Below are 20,511 nucleotides of genomic sequence, written 5' to 3'. Positions count from 1 at the left end.
ACCTCCGGTCTGCCAAGCATTTACAGTTAGATTCGTATTTCTAGGTGTTAGGAATGAGTTGTAGCTTTAATGTTTAAGTTTGATTTGTATTTCTGTAACTGTGTATTAAGAAAAGGTCAAGTTGAGTTTTAGTTTCACTTTAAAGGGTGAAACCTGGGATCTAGTTTCATTTTTGAGTGGAGACAGCAGGTCTAAAGCTCTGTTTGTATACCTGCATTTCTAATGAGTTTTGCGACTCCTGAAGAGAAGTTAAAGCAAATGCTAGAGTAAAAAAAAAACGATGCTGTTGCCTAGCAACAGGGGTCCAGAGAGGCAGGACACACACGCGCACGCACACACACACACAAACACACAGAAAAACTAAACAGAAAGCAGTTTGATTTCAGTTGCAAACAGCTGCCAGGGAGAGACTGGAGCAGAGAGGCAGATAGCAAGTCTCAAACTGAATTTGAAGCCAGGCATCCAGAGAAACTGGACATTGGGAGAGGGAGCTGGAGAGTGAAAGCAGGTTTCCCAAAAGAACTGAAAAGTCCCAAGGTCAAGGAGTGAGACTGAAACAGGAGAAAGTCACAAGAAGACCTTCCAGTCAAAAGAAGGACAGGAACCTGGAAAAGGTCCTGTTCAGTGTAAGAGTGAGGAGCAGAGGAAGGGTCCAAGCTTCAAGCTTAAAGGAAAAAAAGCTGCAGGAAGCAGATTTAAAAGAAGAGGCCAGAAGGTCCAAGGAGACAGCTGAAGGCCTGTAACTTTTTGCCATGGTCATGTGAAGCAGTGGTGTATTGTTTATGGCTGAGTCGGTGAGAGAAAGAGAAAGTTTGAATGCATGTGGTGAACTAGGGGAGAGGAACGTCGGAAGGAGAGTTTGAAACCTTGGAGGTGGACCCCTGAGGAAGGCATCTGAGAGAAAGCGTCGATTTGGGAGAAAATTCCAAAGCAAGTTCTTGGAGAGTGGAGAATTGGAAGCCATCGTGTGAAGGACGGAGTTTGGTGAGACCGGTTGGCTCATGGTGTGACATGCGCCTGGGGGAAGTTGATGAGAGATTCATAGCATCTGTTTGGGGTGGCATCTGTCACTTGGTTTCAGAGTGTGGGGTGCCTGACCACAGGTCATCAATTTACATGGACTGTGCACTTACTGTGAACATTAGAGTACAATGTAGTTTTTGTAACTTGTGTTATCCTTACAAATCGGTAAATATCTGTATATGCCTATATAAGGGTATAGTTGTGGGTGAAGGAACAATGTAATATAGTTAATCTTTTCTTGTTAAATAAATGTTTTATTCTTTTGTGAAAAGTTCATCAGCTGACTTCTGTAACTCTTGTTTCTATCTAAACAAAAAAATAATTAGGATCAACCAAGCCGGGTTCCATCCTGGGATCAGGCTTGTCCAGTTGTAACATCAGATGGGATCACAACAATGCTCAAATCCTGGAAACTAAAATCAGGTCAGTAAACGCTGGCTCTTCTGGCCCAGGACCCGGGGATAGTCTGGGACAGCTCAGATGAACAGACAATTTACAGTCGATAACTTCTCAGCTGAAGCTGCTGATTGGTGTTAAGCAGTGTCCCTCTCAGAGTGCAGTTTTGGAATAAGTGGAAGATTGTGTATCAGACTGAATGTCATCGAGACATCTCACAAAATGTATTATCACAGCAGGATGACACCTCAGAAACCAGGTTGTGAGAAGAACTTTGAGAGCAGACTGGTTACAGATGGGAGAGAAGTTGAATATAATATACTGACAAAACCCCAGCAATGGTCTGATTTTAGAAGGTGAGAAGTGACCAGTGGATTCTGTTCAGCTCCAAGGACTGGAATGCTTGAGATGCTGAGGATTTTCTCAACCAGGTGTCAACTGTCAGCTGCCTAACACATTTTACACTGGCTGTTGTATTTTGCAACCTACTCCACCTAAGCATGACTGACTGATGAACTCCTCTCACCCCCAACTAACAGGTTAATACAATTCTGAAAAGCAAGCAAATCCCTAAATCAAATTGAAGTGCTCAGAAATTTAGGATTCTGAGCCTTGTGATGACCCATGGGCTTTGGGAGATGCATTTTCTTTTTGCACAATCTCCTTTTAAGACCAAAGTGGGCTGAGAATTATTCTGAAAGGTTAATTGGTTTCCTGATTATTACGTCATTAGGTTCCAAAACCTAATGGGACTGCCATTGGGGTGAACAGCTAAGAAGCAAAGGGTAAATAGAAAGCTAATTGCAGTAGGATTGGGTCAGCCAGTGTTTGGCAGTTCAGAACACACTGAGAATTTGTGTAAAGAGGAAATAAGCAAGATTCTTTCCAAAAGGAACAGTTTTTTGCTTGGCAGGTTTAGAACAGACCTTGGTATTGAAGCAGGGCTCTGAAAATAGAGCATAGACTGTGTTACTGTATGTGTTATACTGTAGGAAAGGTCAGAACACAAAGGTATATTTTCTGATCATTGCATAAGAAAATAAATGCTAGATGATTGTCATGTTGGTAATGATTCTATTAATTCTCAGGAGTTTTCCGGGGGATCGTACTTAGCACAATTTTTATCCAAGCTTACAATGAAACTTATTTAGGCCCTAGGTGGCTACCAGCCACAAGAGATCAATCACTCAGTGTGAATCAATGAGGTCAATTTTCCGATTGTGCAGGCAAGCTCCATTCTAGAACTTGAACACCAGGCTGATCTTTCAGTGTAAGCTATAACATCATAGAAACTTACAGCACAGAAGGAGACTATTCAGCCTGTTGTGCCTGTGCCAGATTTTTGAAAGAGCATTTACGCTTAACCTTGTTTTTTTGTTCGTAACTCTATGGGCAGAATATTGCCGTCGGCATGTGGGGTCTGGCCCAACACGCCGACGCGTAAAATGACGCACGATGACATTGGCCATGCGTCCCGATGTCATCGCGCGTTTGGCAGGCGCACGCTGGAGGCAGCTGTACGCCTGTCGAACTGTCAACGCCCTATTATGGCCATTAAAAAAGCAACTAAAGTTGTTGACAACGCTGCCCATCCAACCTTAAGGTTGGCGGGCAGGCGAAGAGCCCAAGCGGCCTTTGCATTTTTCAGGAAACCTCATCCATGGGCGGGATGAGGTTTCCTGAATCTTGTATAAAATAAATAAATACATTTTCTGGACTTCACAAACATGTCCCAGCTCATGTGATGCTGTCACATGAGGGGACATGTTTAAATAATTTTTTACTTTAATATTTATAATTTTTTATGATCAACTTAATCTCCCTGAGGCAGATCCGTGCCTCAGGGAGATTGCTGCACTCTTTCGCATGCATGCACGAAAGGGCGCAAGCCCCAACTCTCCCTCTTCCCCTCTGTCCACACAGGTTGCGCTGAGCGATACCGGCTGCACGTTACGTTGGGCGGGCCTTAATTGACCTGCCCACGTAAAACGGCAGCGCACAGCCTATCACGGGTGGCAATCGGCTCCGTGCCCGCCCCCCGCCCCCACCCACTCCCGCCCAGCCCGCCCGACATAGGTAAGATTCTACCCTATAAATTCCTCATCTTCAAAGTACCTGCCCCAACTTCCTTTTAAAATTATTTATGAAACCAGTTTCCACCACCTTTTTAGGTCCAGATCCCAACAGCTCTCTGAGTGAAAATATTTCTCCTCATCTCCCTTCATTTTGCCAATGATTTTAAATCAAACTTTGTTGATTGACCCACACGCTAGAAGGAATAATTGTGCCTTATGTACTCTAACAAAACCTCTCATAATTTTGAAAATTTCTATTAGTCACCTTCTTTGTTTCAAGGAGAATAGTCCTCACTTTTCCAACTGCTGGGAGCATGTGTTATTTTTGGAATTGTTATATTTTGATAGAGGCATTAAACCAAGGCTCTGTCTGTCTGTTCATGTGCGTGGAAAAGATCTCACAGCATTATTTGAAGAAGAGCAGCAAATCCTTCCAGCATTCTAGCCGAAAATATCTCTCAAACAACACAACCAAAAATTCGATTGACTGGCTGTTCATCACACCTGCTGTGCCTAAGACATAAGAACATAGGAAATAGGAACAGCGGTAGGCCATTCAGCCTGTTGAGGCTGCTTTACCATTCAAACAGATCATGGCTGATCATCTACCCCTTATGCCATTTTCTCACTATTCCCATGTCCCTTGATGTCACTAGTATCCAGAAATCTATCAATTTCTGTCTTGAACATGCTCAGTGACTGAGCTTCCACAGCCCGCTGGGGTAGAGACTTCCAAAGATTCACCATCCTCTGAGTGAAGAAATTCCTCCTCATTTCGGTCTTAAATCCTCCTTATTCTGAGACTGTGTTCTCTGTTTTTAGACTCACCAGCCAGGCGAAATATCCTATCCAGATCTACCCTGTCATGCCTATAAGCATTTTGTAAGTTTCAATGAGATCACCTCTCATTTTTCAAAACTCTAAGAAAATTCAGGCCCAATTTCCTCAATCTCTCCTCATTAGACAATCTTGTCATCTCAGGCATTAGTCTGGTGACCCTCCATTGCACTCCCCCTATGGCAAATGCATCCTTCTTTAGTACACAATACTCCAGGTGAGATCTCACCAAGGCTCTATCCAATTGCAGCAAGACATTTTTACTCCTGTACTCAAATCCCCTTGTTATGAAGGACAACATACTAATTGTCTTCCAAATTGCTTACTGCACCTGCATGCTAGCTTTTAGGGACTCATGAACCAGGACACCCGGGTCCCTTTGGACTTCCCAATCTCTCATCATTTAAGGAATACTCTGTTTTTTCTACCAAAGTGGATAATTTTACAGTTATTTACATTACATTCTATCTGCCATGTTCTTGCCCATTCACTTGGCCTGTCCAAATCCCCTTGCATCCTCCTCACAATTCACATTCCCACCTAGATTTGTTACCAGCAAATTTGGAAATGTTACATTTGGTCCCCACACTTACATAGATTGTGAACAGCTGTGGCCCAAGTACTGTGACCTTTCTGTGTGTAAAATAGTTGGCCTATATCTCTACTTAATAGTTACACTTCAAAAAGTATTTCCTTGGTTGTTAAGTGTTTTGGATCATCCCCAGCGTTTGATAAGGGATTCCTTCTTCTATCAAAATCTTCTTCAAAATCAATGTTTTCAGCCATGTATGTTGCCCTTCAACCCTTCTCATTTCCTGGTCAAAGTTTCCTATTGGCTCTTGTGATGCACACTGAGACATTCCCCTACCTGACAAATGGAAAAACACATGTTGCTGAGTCCCTTTGCCTCACTATGTCTTCTTTTTCCTTTATGACGTTCCTTAAAATCTACAGCTATGACCATGCTTACCTATCCTAATATCTCCTTGTGTGGTTCAATGTCAAACTTTGTTTGATAAAACTCCCAGGAAGCACCTTTGGACATTTGGCTGCATTAAATATGCTATATAAATGCAAATAATTGCTATGTAAAGTTCGAAATAAAAGTATGAAGTTCAGCAAATATTACAATCTGGAAATTACTGCTGACACCAGTTGGAATGCCTTTTATTTCACTATAGCATAATCCTACTTAAGATAACTAGGTTAATATGTTCTGATGATTAGAGAAACATAGTACAATCGCACTAAGCAGTTGTACCTGAACTTTGCTCTAAATGGGGGAATCACTATCAGGAAGAATTATGTTCAAATCACTCATCCTTGTGGCTTGTCTCAGTGAGGTCATCCAACTCATGTAAGCTTGTACCTAACTAGAAGTAATTTGCTGTGTACCACCCAATATCATTTCACTTAGGACCCTTGCAGAACAGAAAGAGGAAATCTCCATCCCATTATGGTGAGCTAGTGTTGAATTCAGGATCCAGAGGGGAAACACTGCAGGTTAGAAAATGTACTTTGTCCAGGAGAACAGCATGGGCCTATTTAATCCCACTGCCCTGATCTATAATTACAAACACTGAAGGACCTCTAGAAAATACACCTGGAGGGGTAATGATAAAAGTAATTGATCAAACTTTACAAGCTGCTGTTTAGGAAAGAGCTTAACTGCATTTCTACTGGACTATCACCTCAGTCATAAATCAATGATATTTCTGTGGAAGTGTAGGTTAAGAACAGAGTGCAATGAAAAACATTGAAGAGGGAGAGCTGGGATTTTAGGCGACCGTGCGTTCTTCCTGTGTGAGAGTAGGTCCACATTTTCAATATTTTAGATTCTATTTTTTGGAAAATGTATTTTAAATATATTGCTAAATTTTATTTGACTGTGTGCCGGATGTGTCCCAACTGGTAGCTCCCTCACCTCTGAGCTAGCAAGTTCTGGATTCGAATCCCATTCCAGAAATTGAGCTGAAAAATCAAGGCTGACACTCCAGTTCAGTACTGAGGGAGTGCTGCACTTCTGGAAGTACTGTGTCTCAGATGAGATGTTAAACCAATATCCCCATATACTTTCTTAGGTGGACGCAAAAAATTTCATGGCACTATTTGGAAGGATGGGCAGGGGGTATTCCTGGTGCCCTAGCCAATTTTTACCCCTTAACATCACAAAAACAGATGATCTGGTCATTATCAGATTGTTGTTTTTGGGACCTTGCTGTGCACAAATTGACTGCTGTTTTTCCTACATTACAATAGTAACTGCACTTCAAAAGTACTTCATTGACTGTAATTACGACATTCCATGTTTGTAAAAAGTGCTATGTAAACGCAAGTCTTTCTTTTTGATGTTGAAGTAAATTTCCCAATTTTTTTCTGCACTACAACTTTCTCCTGTCTTCTCCTGAGGGTTTTGATTCATGGTATTCATGTAACATTGCAATTGTTGTTAAGATGAGATTTAAGTAAGGTAGAAGAAGGTGCATGTGGGGCATATATGCCTGTTGAAAGAAAGACTTGCATTTAAAAAGTCCTTTTCATGACCACCAAATGTTTTGAAGTGCTTTACAGCTAATTAAGTACTTTCTAGGAGTAATAACTGTTGTAAGATAGACAGGCTGGGCCAAATGACTTGTTTCAGTACTGCAAATTTTATGTACTACTATGTAATGCTGGGTAGTCCTAGCAACTGCCTCTCTTTCTGAAAGTAGGCATCAGGCTAAGGAAGAATGGCACTAGATTGGGTTAATGATATGTAATGCTATTTGCCACATGGATATTGCAGTTTTGCACAAAAGGTCCCAGAGACAGTAAAACTGACAGGTTATGAATAGATACCTCAACCGTGGTAACGATAGGCAGAATTTAACATGGGACACACCACTTGCCCCTTGCTTCTGGATTAAAAGTCATTGCTGTACCTACCAACATTCAACAAAGCAGCTCTGGAGCCAGAACTTGCTCCGGGCGGCCTTAAGGAGTGAGGGTTGGACAACAATCTGATTGGCCGACAGCTCTGGCAGTCCCAACGGTGCCAGAACTGAGTAATGGGCACTGCTGGGACTGCAAGTAGGCCCCAGGATGAAGACAGCCATGCCGTCCGGATCCAGGTAAACCTAGGGTTTTGGATGCGGATGGAAAAGGGAGACCAGGGAGAGGGGTGTGGGTGTGCATGTGGGGGTGGGGTGGGCTGGGGCGAGTTTTGGAGCCTAGGCAAGGAGGAACAAAGTGGGGGGTGGGGGTAGCATCTTAGGTGGGGTGCCTCTGATGCATTCAGGGGACCCTCTGAATGATGTACCCCCAGCTTCCTTCCTGCCTTTTCAACAAAGTAGTTTAAAAAATGGCATTTTGACAACCGATTGCCTGCCCACACCAACCGTATTATGGCATGGACAATGTAATTCTCAGGTCAATTGTCTTGTTAACAAGCTCAATTTCCCATTCGTTATTTTTTGAAAAAATGGTGGGCCAGCTGCCAATTTCTGTGGTGGGCGAGGCCCCATCATATTTTACATGCCACCCCACCCCTTCCCACAGAAAATACACCTGGTTGGGGGAGGGGCATTAAATCCAGCCCAATATGTATAGAAGCATGCTAGCAACCTTAGTGTGTATTAATGAGCAAAAAAATAGATCACTAGAAGTTGTCCTTAACAGAGAGCATGCCATAATGTGGTCTGGCACTTACAGCAGTGGTTCTGTTCAAGTGTTTCAATACCACTTGGTATTACGATTAGTTGGCTGTTTCGGCTGAAACATTATTAATAACTTGCTGACCAGTCTGTGGATCTGACAACTTTTGCAGGTGGCAGTTCAATGGCCTAGATTCTCACCAAATTGGGATGACTTTGGAGCCCTTCAAAAATGGCGGGTGGGTCCCAATTTTGGGATTCCTGACCCCATTCTGAGGCTGTCTGATTTTTGGGAGCGCCTTTAAAGGATGCTGGCTGGTCCTTGTCAAAAGCCCGGACCCGGCACTCCCAACCTGGCCGTCTCCATTGCGGAGATAGACATGTTCAACTGCTCTGCAGTTTTCATTGAGTTGGGCCAGGTTTTTAAAGAATCATAGTTCAGGGCCCTTCAGAGGAGTCGTGAACCCTAGAGTGTATGAGGGGACCTTTTAAAAGGTAGGTTCCAAAGGTCCACCTTATGCCCCCTATGCCAAGGTATATTCCCCATTTCCCATGGCCCACTGTACCCCAATGCCAAGCTATGCCCCTCCACCCCCCCATGGCACATATGCCCACAAGCCAAGCTGTGGCACTCCACCTACCCCCTCATATGCCCTCTTGCCCCCTATGCTCAGATATCCATTACTCTTGTTGACCACTGGGGCTAAGAGGGGCCATGGGGGTGGGTAGATGACACAGCTTGGCAAAGGGGGCATGAGGGACAATGGGGGGTGCAGGGGGGCATAGCCTGACATTGGGCATGAGGTGGCATGGGTGGGGCATGGGGTTGTGTGTGGGGTTGAGGGGTGAGGACAAGAGGGTCTTCATGTTATTTTAACTGGTATAAAGGGTCATAGCACCGAGGTGTGCCTTTTAAACAGCCCACCTCAGCACATGGCAGGCTCTGTGGCCACCTCCACATTTCTTCTCCAGTCAGCTGGCCCAACTCCAGCCTACACCTGCACACACACACACACACACACACACACGCACACACACACGCACACACACACACACCGCCCCCACCACCACAAGCAATGAATGTCCTGCCTTTGTGGGCACATTCTCTTGAGGTGGACGGGCCGAGCTAGGAACTTTTCTGACTCCTGCTAGCTGCATCGAGGATAAAAACTCAGACCAATGTGCATGAGGAAGCAAGGAATAGAGGAAATGCTGATAGCGTTAGATGAAGTACAGTGGAAGTGGGTTCATGTGGAACATAAACAATGACATAGACCTGTTGGGCTGAATGGCCTGCTTCTGTGCTGTAATTTCGATGTGGTTCTAAAACAAGCATGAGTACATGTGTCATCCAGGCAATCACTTTAATGACTTACTTTCTCTTCCTTCCTACTCCTTCCTAGATATACTATAGGACAGAGAATAAATCAGGAGATAATAAGGGCATGTAAAAAAGGCAGTACATAAATCATGGGTGACTTTAATCTTCATGTAGATTGGGAAAATCAAATTCACAGAGGTGGCTATGAGCAAGAATACCTTTGGAACCTACCTTTTAAAAGGTCCCCCCACACAGTCAAGGGTTCATGACTCCTCTGAAGGGCCCTGAACCATGATTCTTTAAAATTTGGGACAGTTTCCTATAACAATAAGTTGTGGATCCAACCAGGGATCAGGCTATTTTGGATCTGGTAATGTGTAATGAGGCAGGTTTAATAAATGATCTCAGAGTAAAGGATCCCCTAGGAAAGAGTGACCATAACATGGTAGAATTTAGTATTCAGTTTGAGAGTGAGAAACTTGGGTCAGAAACAACTGTGCTAAACTTAAATAAAGGTAATTACAAAGGAATGAGGGCAGAGTTGGCTGGAGTGGACTGGGAAAGGAGTTTAGCAGTAAAATTGGTTGATGAACAATGTAAACGTTTAATCAAATAGTTAATGGGCAGGATTTTCGGGTCGTCGGGCAAGCATATCGGGCGGGCACGTGAGCGGTCTGGAAACGGCCTGCCACCTGCAATCGACCCCCAACTGCGAATTAAGGGCCAGCCAGCGTGAAAGGCGCGCTGAGAAGCTCAGCCGAAGTGGGGGCGGGAAGAGGGCGCGCACAAAAGTCTGCGCAAGCATGGGGGAGGGTGCGCTGAAAACTCTTAAATGCAGAGAGCTGCCTAAGGGAGCTGAAGTATTTTAAATCAGTGAATAAAGATTTTTAAAATCCTGAAAAAATGTTCACACAGTGGACTCACTCACCTCAACATGTATATTTAAAAATTTCTGCCCAAAAGTTTTAATTTTTTAAATTTAATTATGGAAACTTCAACCTGCCTGTTGATGAGATTTCCTAAAAATTCCAAAGGCTGCTTGGCCAATTCGTCCACACGCCAACTGTAACATTGGATGGACAGCGAAAAATACGGTTGATTAATTGATTAATTGTCTTAATAGGCCTATTGATTGTTAGCACGCGCAGTGCCAATTCTTGTGCTTGACCACCAACCAAAATATCGTGCACTATTTCACACTCACCCACAAGCCGAGTGGAAAACCGTGCCCCAAGACTCGCAACAAAGATATATCCCAATGAGGAAGAAGGATTCTAGGAAGGGGATAAATCAATCATGGTTAAACCAAGGAAGTTATGGATAGTTTAAAATTAAAAGAAAAAACATACAATGTGAAAATTTTAAAAACCAACAAAAGATGACCAAAAAAAAAATAAAGAGGCAGAAAATAAACTTTGAGGGTAAACTAACAAGTAATATAAAAATGGACAGTGAGAGCTTCTTTAAATATATAAAAAGGAAGAGAGGGGCCAAAGTGAACATAAGCCCCTGAGAGAATGTGGTTGGGAAATACTAATGGGGAACCAGGAAATGGCAGAGGAGTTGAATAAATACTTTACATCAGTCTTCATGGTAGAATAAACTAATAGCATTCCAAAAATGCTAAGTATTCAAGGGGAAAAAGTCGGGGAGGAAATAAATACGATAACTATCACTAGCAAAATAATATTAGGGAAACTAATAAGGCTAAAGCCGATAAGTCCCTTGGACCTGATGATTTGCATCCTAGGATATTCAAGGATATAGCTACAGAGATAGTGGATGTACTGGTAGTAATCTTCCAAGGATCCATGGATTTTGGATGAGTCCCAGAGGATTGGAAAACTGCTAACGTTACACCCTTATTCAAAAAGGGAGAGAGACAAAAAACAGGTAACTATAGACTAGTTAGCTTTCCATCTGTCAATGGGAAAATGTTAGTCTATTATAAAGGATGTAATAGCAGAGCATTTAGAAATGCATAATATAATCAAGCTGAGTCAGCATGGCTTCATAAAGGGGAAATCATGCTTGACAAATTTATTAGAATTCTTCAAGGAGGTAACAAGCAGGACAGATAAAGGGGAACCCGTAGATATAATATATTTGAACTTCCAAAAGATGTTTGATAAGGTACTATACATAAGGCTACTTAATAAGAAAAGGGCCCATGGTGTTGGGGGTAGTTTGTTAACAAGGACAGAGGATTGGCCAATTAATAGAAGACAGAGTGTTGGGATCAGGGGGGCATTTTCAGAATGGCAACCTGTAACCAGTGGAGTGCCACAGGAATTAGTGCTGGGGCCTCAATTATTTACAATATATATTATTGACTTGGATGAGGGAAGTGAAAGTACTATCGCCAAGTTTGCGAATGACACAAAAATAGGTGGGAAGGCAAGTGGTGAGGATGACACAAAGAGTCTACAGAGGGATATGGACAGGTTAAATGAGTGGGCAAAAACTTGGCAGATGGAATATAACGTGGGAAAATGTGAGGTTATGCACTTTGGCAGGAAAAATAGAGGGGCTGAATATTATTTAAATAGAGAAAGACTGTACAAAGCTGCAGCACAGAGGGATTTGGGGGTCCTCGGGCATGAATCACAAAAAGCTAACATACAAGTTTAGCGGGTAATAGGGAAGGCAAATGGAATGTTGGCCTTTATTTCAAAGGGAATGGAGTATAAAAATAGGGAAGTATTGCTAAAACTATACAAGGCATTAGTTAGACTACATCTAGAATACTGTGAACAGTTTTGGTCCCCTTTTCTAAGGAAAGATATACTGGCATTGGAGGCAGTCCAGAGAAGGTTCACTAAGTTGATCCCAGGTGTGGATGGATTTTTTTATGAGGATAGGTTGAGTAGGTTGGGTGTACTCATTAGAGTTTAGAAGAATGAGAGGCAACCTTACTGAAACATATAAGATTCTTACGGGGCTTGGCAGAGTAGATGCTTTCCCTTGTGGGAGAGTCTAGGACCAGAGGGCATAATCTCAGAGTGAAGGGTCACCCATTTAAGACACAGATGAGGACAAATTTTTCCTCTCAGAGGATGGTGAATCTGTGGAAGTCTTTACCTCAGATCAGCCATGATCTCATTGAATGGTGGAGCAGACTCGATGGGCCAAATGGCATACTTCTGCTCCTACGTCTTATGGTCCTATGGTCTTACTCTCTGTGGGGAAATATTTGGCCTTGCATTGCTATTTCTTCACTGCAGCGGGGCCGAGACCAGTTCATAGTAATGTTGAAGACTGTGGGTGTTAATCCATGTTCTGCCATGTCATGCTGTGACACCTTTGGGTTTCTGAAATGCTGTGACACCCTACTGTTGTTGAGAATTCCCACTGGCAATGATATCATGAATTCTCAATTCAGAAAATGGATGACAAGGTAGGAGAATTATAGATGGGTTTTCTAACAGTAAGGTTAAGAGTCATAGGAAGAAGCTGTCTATTGTGCCTGGGGCAGAGAACTTCAGTTAGGAAAAGTTGTAACACTCTCAGTCTCGTTGTCAGTTATAGGGGAGAGCATCACCAGGATATCTGTAATGGTAAAGGCTGAAGAATTTATTTAGGTTCCCAAAGAGTAGTCAGTTAGTCCAGGAGCTGGAATATACACGTGGAAAACTAGAAGCCCAGCAACCACAAACCTACATTGTGGATTATGAAAAGTGCAGAATGCCATGGGAGTAAGCTTTGAAAGTGACTCTCAGAGCCTACAGCTTCTGTCAGTGAAAATATGTCATGTTGACTTTAGAGTCTTGAGCAAGTTGCCAGAGATGCTAACTTAGATAGTCAACTACTTTTATTTCACACCATTAACCCTTTCACAACATTGTTGTAATTTTACAACTAGGCTTTCATGGTTTTGATCTAGTTAGCTGGATTAACCCTGCACTGCCAACCTGGAGCATATCAAATCTCCCTCTGATTTTGACTTCTCCCTCCCTGAAGGCACTGGCAAGCCTGAATCAGTTGGGAGTGAAACTCCTGACTTAAATTTTCCTTTTATCCAGTTTGGTATTCACACTGTTTCTAGCTGAAAAACTGCCTTCAAAAAAATGAGTAGCCCTGAGTGTGCTTTGATAACTGGGGCATTTGGAGGCCTGTTTATAACTCAGGAGCAATAAAATTAAACCACAGAGCTGAAAAGGGTATTCTGAGCAGATATTCCACATATTTGATGGGGGGGAGGGTGCGAGGGGGCAAGTCCATATTTGAAGACCTCAACAAATTAGAGATTTATATATCCCAACTCTGCTTTTGAATGGTAATATAATTCTTACCGGAAATCTCAAACTAAAGTTTAACTTCTTACAGATTTTTTTGACGGCTGGATTTTATACAATGAAAGAGACTTACATGGAGTAAAATGTTGAAGACTGTCATCTGAAATAGCAGTAGATATTCTCTTTGCCAAGACTAAGTATTATTAAGTTGACAAGACAAGGAATGAAGCCATATTAAAATAACCAGACTGACAAAACGCTCTTACAATAAAGCTCAAATCTGCCAGTTGTATTATGAGCCATTACATTCTGACAAGCGTAAGACCTGAAAAGAAATCATTTTAACAGCTCTTGGCCCGAGCCTGGGATGGCAACGAGGATGCTGATGTTAAGTGGATTTGTCAGCAGTGGTTGTGATGGGATTTTGTATGCTTGGCAAACAGAGAGGATTTATCCCTGTGTCGCTTCACACAGAGATAGGCAGTAACTTCAGCATTTTCACCCCATAAAATTTGGAACCTTCCTCCCCAATGATTTTCCACTTGCTTCAATTGCCGAGCCACATACTCGAAACCCACGGTTTGTCTGGATTTACAGCTGGTGGCATTCTGTTGTGTTCTGACTTTGATTTGAATTTTTAAAAAGCAGCAGTTGTAGGAACTGCAGGGGATCAAGAGTAAATGTAGAATCTCTGCACACTCCCTCTCACCCCACCATTTTCCGTCCTCCCCTTATTATCTTGTAATAAAGACGCTAATAATGTGAGCACTGAGTTGTCGGAAAACGGATTCTTAACTGGATGACTCAATAATCATTCTGTTTCTTCCTGCACTCCTGAAGACGCTGAGTTTAGCTGGGGTCCAGACGTAGGTAGCTCTCACGTAGCGTGTTTGATCCCAGCCTTCCAGACTGCTAACCCCATCATCTTTTCATTATAGCAGCTAGTTTTTAAATAAGTCCACCACCTGGGACATCCTCTTTGTCTATCATTGAAGTTGAGTACCCTCATTTATGTAGAAAAATTCATTCTGATTTCCCCTAAATTTGTCTTTCACAATCTGAACTCTATGTGCCCTTGTCCTCTAGGTTTATCTGAAAATGTTCTTTTGGTTTTAAGACCATAAGACCATAAGACACAGGAGCAGAAATTAGGCCATTCGGCCCATCGAGTCTGCTCCGAGATTCCATCATGGCTGATAAGTTTCTCAACCCCATTCTCCAGCCTTCTCCCTGTAACTTTTGATCCCCTTACCAATCAAGAACCTATTTATCTCAGTCTTAAATACACTCAATGACCTGGCCTCCACAGCCTTCTGTGGCAATGAATTCCACAGATTCACCACTCTCTGGCTAAAGAAGTTTCTCCTCATCTCTGTTCTAAAGGGTCTTCCCTTTACTCTGAGGCTCTGCCCTCGGGTCCTAGTCTCTCCTACTAATGGAAACATCTTCCCCACGTCCAATCTATCCAGGCCTTTCAGTATTCTGTAAGTTTCAATCAGATCCCTCCTCATCCTACTAAACTCCATTGAGTATAGACCCAGAGTCCTCAAACGTTCCTCATATGTTGAGCCTTTCATCCCTGGGATCATTCTCGTGAACCTCCTCTGGACCCTCTCCAGGGCCAGAACATCCTTCTTGCGATACGGGGCCCAAAATTGCTCACAATATTCTAAATGTGGTCTGACCAGAGTCTTATAAAGCCTCAGCAGCACATCCCTGCTTTTATATTCTAGTCCTCCCAAAATAAATGCCAACATTGCATTTGCCTTCCTAAGTACGACTCAACCTGCAAGTTAACCTTAAGAGAATCCTGGACTAGGACTCCCAAGTCCCTTTGCACTCCAGATTTCTGAATTCTCTCCCCATTTAGAAAATAGTCTATGCCTCTATTCTTCCTACCAAAGTGCATGACCTCACACTTCCCCATGTTGTATTCCATCTGCCACTTCTTTGCCCGTTCTCCTAACCTGTCCAAATCATTCTGCAGCCTCCCCGCCTCCTCAATACTACTTGTCCCTCCACCTATCTTTGTATCATCTGCAAACTTAGCCAGGATGCCCTCAGTTCCTTCATCTAGACCATTAATGTATAAAGTGAAAAGTTGTGGTCCCAAAACTGACCCCTGCGGAACTCCACTAGTCATTGGCCGCCATCCTGAGAAGGACCCCTCTTATCCCCACTCTCTGCCTCCTGCCAGACAGCCAATCTTCTATCCATGCTAGTACCTTGCCTCTAAAACCATGGGCTCTTATCTTACTGAGCAGCCTCCTGTGCGGCACCTTGTCAAAGGCCTTCTGGAAGTCCAAGTAGATAATATTCATTGGCTCTCCTTTGTCTAACCTACTCGTTACCTCCTCAAAGAATTCTAACAGATTTGTCAGGCATGACCTCCCCTTGATGAAACCATGCTGACTTTGCCCTATTTTACTATGCACTTCCAAGTATTCTGAAATCTCATCCTTAATAATGGACTCTAAAATCTTACCAATGACTGAGGTCAGGCTAATCAGCCTGTAATTTCCCATCTTTTGCCTCACTCCCTTCTTAAACAGGGGGGTTACATTAGTGATTTTCCAATCCTCTGGGACCCTCCCTGACTCCAGTGATTCCTGAAAGATCACCACTAACACCTCCACTATCACTTCAGCTATTTCCTTCAGAACTCTGGGGTGTAATCCATCTGGTCCAGGTGATTTATCCACCTTCAGACCTTTCAGTTTTCCTAGCACCTTCTCCTTGGTAATGGCCACCATTCTCACCTCTGCCCCCCCACCCCCCCCGACTCTCTTGGGCTTTGGGGATGTTACTCATGTCTTCCACTGTGAAGACTGACACAAAGTACCTATTCAGTTCCTCTGCCATTTCTTTGTTCCCCATTATTAATTCTCCAGCGTCATTTTCCAGCAGCCCAATGTCCACTTTTGCCTCTCTCTTACCCTTTATATATCAAAAAAAACTCTTGCAATCTTCTTTTATATTAGTGGCTAGTTTACTCTCATATTTAATCTTCTCCCTCCTTATTTCTTTTTTAGTTGTCCTCTGTTGGTCTTTGTAAGCTTCCCAATCCCCTGGTTTCCCACTGCTCTCCTTGTAGGCTTTCTCTTTAGCTTTTATGCTGTCCCTGACTTCCCTTGTCAGCCATGATTGCCTCATCCTCCCTTTAGAATGCTTCTTCTTCCTAGGGATTAAATGTTGCTGTGTCTCCCAATTTACTCCCAGAAACTCCTGCCATTGCTGTTCCACTCTCTTTCCTGCTAGGCTCATCTTCCAGTCAATTCTGGCCAGCTCCTCCTTCATGCCTCTGTAGTTGCCTTTATTCAACTGTAATACTGTTACATCTGATTCCAGCTTTTTCCTCTCAAATTGCAGGGTAAAAATTCTATCATATTATGGTCACTTTCTCCTAAGGGTTCCTTCACCTTAAGTTCCCTTATCAAATCTGCCTCATTATACATCACTAAATCTAGAATTGCCTATTCCCTAGTGGGCTCCACCTCAAGCTGCTCCAAAAAGCCATCTCATAGACATTCCACAAATTCCTTTTCTTGGGATCCGCTACCAACCTGATTTTCCCAGTCTACCTGCATATTGAAATTCCCTATGATCACTGTAACCTTGCCTTTCTTACACACCTTTTCTATCTCCTGGTGTATCTTGTGCCCCACATCCTGACTACTGTTCGGAGGCCTGTACATAACTCCCATTATGGTTTTTTTACCTTTGCGGTTCCTCAACTCTATCCACACAGATTCTACATCATCTGATCCTAAGCGATTTCTTGCTATCGATTTAATTTTATTTCTTATTAACAAAGCAACCCCACCCCCTCTGCCAATCTTCAATAGGATGTAAATCCTTGGATATTTAGCTCCCAGTCTTGATCCCCTTGCAACCATGTCTCCGTGATGCCCACCACATCATACCTGCCAATTTCAATCTGCGCCACAAGCTCATTTACCTTATTTCGTATACTGCGTGCATTCAGATACAACATCTTCAGTCCTGTATTTCCTGTCCCCTTTCTCATTGTCATCCCTTTATCTGATGTGCTTGAAGTTAGATTCCTTGTCCTTTCCAAACACTCTGTCCAATTTTGTGTTCTGGGGACTTTAATAGCCTCTCCTGGGCTCTCCTTTCTTTTCAGGTTTTTCATAATTTTCCATGAAGTTGAATCCACTCCCCGACATGCTAACCTGCTGCTTTGTTTCCCATTAGTCATACTTCTTCCCCCCTCACTGTGGCTATAAGAGCAGGTCAGAGGCTGAGAATTTTGCAATAGAGTAACTAATTTCCTGGCTCCCTAAAGCCTGTCCACCATCTACAAGGCACAAGTCAGAGTGTGATGGAATACTCCCCACTTGCCTGGATGAGTGTAGCTCCAACAACACTCAAGAAGCTCAACACCATCCAGGATAAAGCAGTCTGCTTGACTGCCATCCCAACCACCACCTTAAACATTAACTCCCTCCACCACCAATACTCAGCGGCAGCAGTGTGTACCATCTTCAAGATGCACTGCAGTGACTCACTAAGGCTGCTTCGACAGCACCTTCCAAACCAGCAACCTCTACCACCTAGAAGGACAAGGGCAGCAGCTGCATGGGAACACCACCACTTGCAAGTTCCCCTCCAAGTCACACACCATCCTGACTTGGAAGTATGTCGCCATTCCTTCACTGTTGCTGGGTCAAAATCCTGGAACTCCTCGCTAGCAGCACTGTGAGTGTTCCTACACCACATGGACAGCAGTGATTCAAGAAGGCAGCTCACCAGCACCTTTTCAAGGGCGACAAGGGATGGGCAGTAAAAATGCTGGCCTAGCCAGCGGTGTTCACATCCCGTGAAAGAATAGAAGAAAACTCCCTTTTGAAAGTTACTATTGAATCTGCTTCTATCATCTTTGCCGGCAGAGTGTATTCCAGATCATAGCAGCTCATTATGTATCATTGGAGGACCTTGGTTTAACATCTTATCCAAAAGACAGCTTCCCCAATATTAACAACCCTCCCTTAGTACTGCACTGGAGTGTCAGCCTGGAAATTTTTGCACAAGTCCTGGAGGACATCTCCATATCTCCCATCACCAATGTCTCCACTGAGCACGTACACTCTGATCTGTTCATTGCCATCTCTATAGCCAGTGCCTGTTTACATATGATATCCCTATCACACCCCCTCACCATTCCCCCACCACCACCACCCCACCCAGCTTGTTACCTAACCACTGTTCATGGCCCTGTGAAGCACCCTGAGATATCTTCCTGAAAGTAATGAGTTCTATTGAAATGTTGGGCAAAAAATTTTGCTTCTGCATGCCCAGCATGTGCCAGGAACGCACATCTCGACATTCTGCACCACCAGCCCATAATCTTCCATCTCAATGGCCAGAGACCCGCAGCAATACACGGTTCTACAATGCATGTCCCTGGGGTCTGCCAGGAGCCTAGGGGAACTTTGACTCTATTCGTTCAACTGGGCCCTCAGCTTCGTAGCCAGGCTCCTAATCTGGCTGTCAACAGCCCAAAAACAAGTCATATTTTTGCTTAAGCATTCCCCTTCCCTATTTCCATTAATTATCCTGTGGTCTGCAGGATGTAGTCCTCACAGCATGTGTTGCTAAACACTTTCAGCAGAAGAATGCAGCTCTTATCTTGCCTTGACGCCACGGAAACAGTAAAAGAGCCAAATTGCCCCAGGAGCTCCACAACACCGCCTGCTCCTCCATCAACGCACCACGTGACCCCTCTCCTAATTAGCTTCTTTTATTCTGGAGACTATTTGGGGGAAAATGCTTGGTAATGAACAGCATGATTTGATTTCGAAAAGGTCAAAAGAGAATTCAGCTCACAGATGATTTAAATCACTAGACTAAATGAAAATACAAGGCTGATTTAATTTATGATATACATAATTCAACAGGAACACAACACCAACAAAACAAATTTCTTTATAAAAGTCAAGGTCATCCAACAATAACACCTCTGGAATGCTGCCAGAAACTAGTTGTGTACTAATATGTAAGAGTGTGTGTTTAAACCTCCCGCTGAAATTAGAAGTTTTCTTGTGGTTACCATGTACAGTGGTCTGTGAGTGAACTTTAGGAACTCCAGCTGACCTAATAGACAGCTAGAAGTGAAAACGAACTAATGGCCTCTAAGCTAAAACATTTGGTCATTTCTCTTCTTAAAAGTCCACTTGTGTAGGTCCGCTCAAGGAACACAGGGGCAATGCAGTTTGTACACATAGGGAATGCTGCTGGGATTAGTAAAGAGACACTTTAAAATACCCCACCCCCACTTCTACCGTTAAACTCTCTTCACTGAAACAAACACTGAACTTCCAGACTTAGTAATAACTTCCCAACTGTGCTGGGACAATCAGTGAAGATTATTGGTGAAATTGGAGGGTGGGTGGGAATCCTCAAGAAAGCGCCATTATTCGCTTATCAATGTTCCATACTGCCAGGATCCAGCCTAAGTCAACAACAATTATTTTATATGGCACCCGTAGTATAGTAAATGTCCCAATGTGCTTCATAGGAGTGTAATTGGGCAAAAATTGTCACTAAGCCAAACAAATCGTAAGGTACTGTAAGAAAAACAAAAATGCTGAAAATGCTCTGCAGCTCAGGCTGCACATATCAAGAAAAAAATAGAGTTTTTGTGAAAGGTCATCTCAACCTGAAATGTAACTCTGGGCGGTATCATCCCCTCCTGCTCTAAGTTCTGTGGCGGGAACAGAAAGCTGGAGTATCTCCCACCGCAGAACAGAGTGGACTATTACACCCTATTGTGCACTTCCTGCCTCATTATTTATGCATGTGCACAGTTCAGGTTGAGTCTCGTGGTGGGGCGGACAGGAAGTTGGCAGCTGCACCGTCATGTCCACGCGCATTATTTAAAAGGCACCCAGTCAGCCAATCATTATTGCCGCCAGGACCCTGAAACAAAGATGGCAGCGGAAGGCAGCAAGTTCTGGTCCCAAGGTTTAGCA

The 20,511-nt window shown here is 43.3% G+C and overlaps 1 protein-coding gene across 1 annotated transcript in view; it reads left to right on the top strand.

Moving 5' to 3' along the window:
• Positions 1–20,511, top strand: part of LOC121282904 (carboxypeptidase M-like) — a 105,410-nt gene that overhangs the window by 13,763 nt on the left and 71,136 nt on the right. The window contains exon 2 of the mRNA XM_041196713.1: positions 20,347–20,503. Within this exon, the coding sequence (XP_041052647.1) occupies positions 20,347–20,503 (157 nt within the window). The remainder of the gene's footprint in view (positions 1–20,346; positions 20,504–20,511) is intronic.

Source organism: Carcharodon carcharias, chromosome 10 (genome assembly GCF_017639515.1).
Source record: "Carcharodon carcharias isolate sCarCar2 chromosome 10, sCarCar2.pri, whole genome shotgun sequence".
Classification (NCBI taxonomy): Eukaryota; Metazoa; Chordata; class Chondrichthyes; order Lamniformes; family Lamnidae; genus Carcharodon; species Carcharodon carcharias.
The sequence above is the reverse complement of the archived record's forward strand: the minus strand, read 5'-3'. Positions and strand labels throughout refer to the sequence as shown.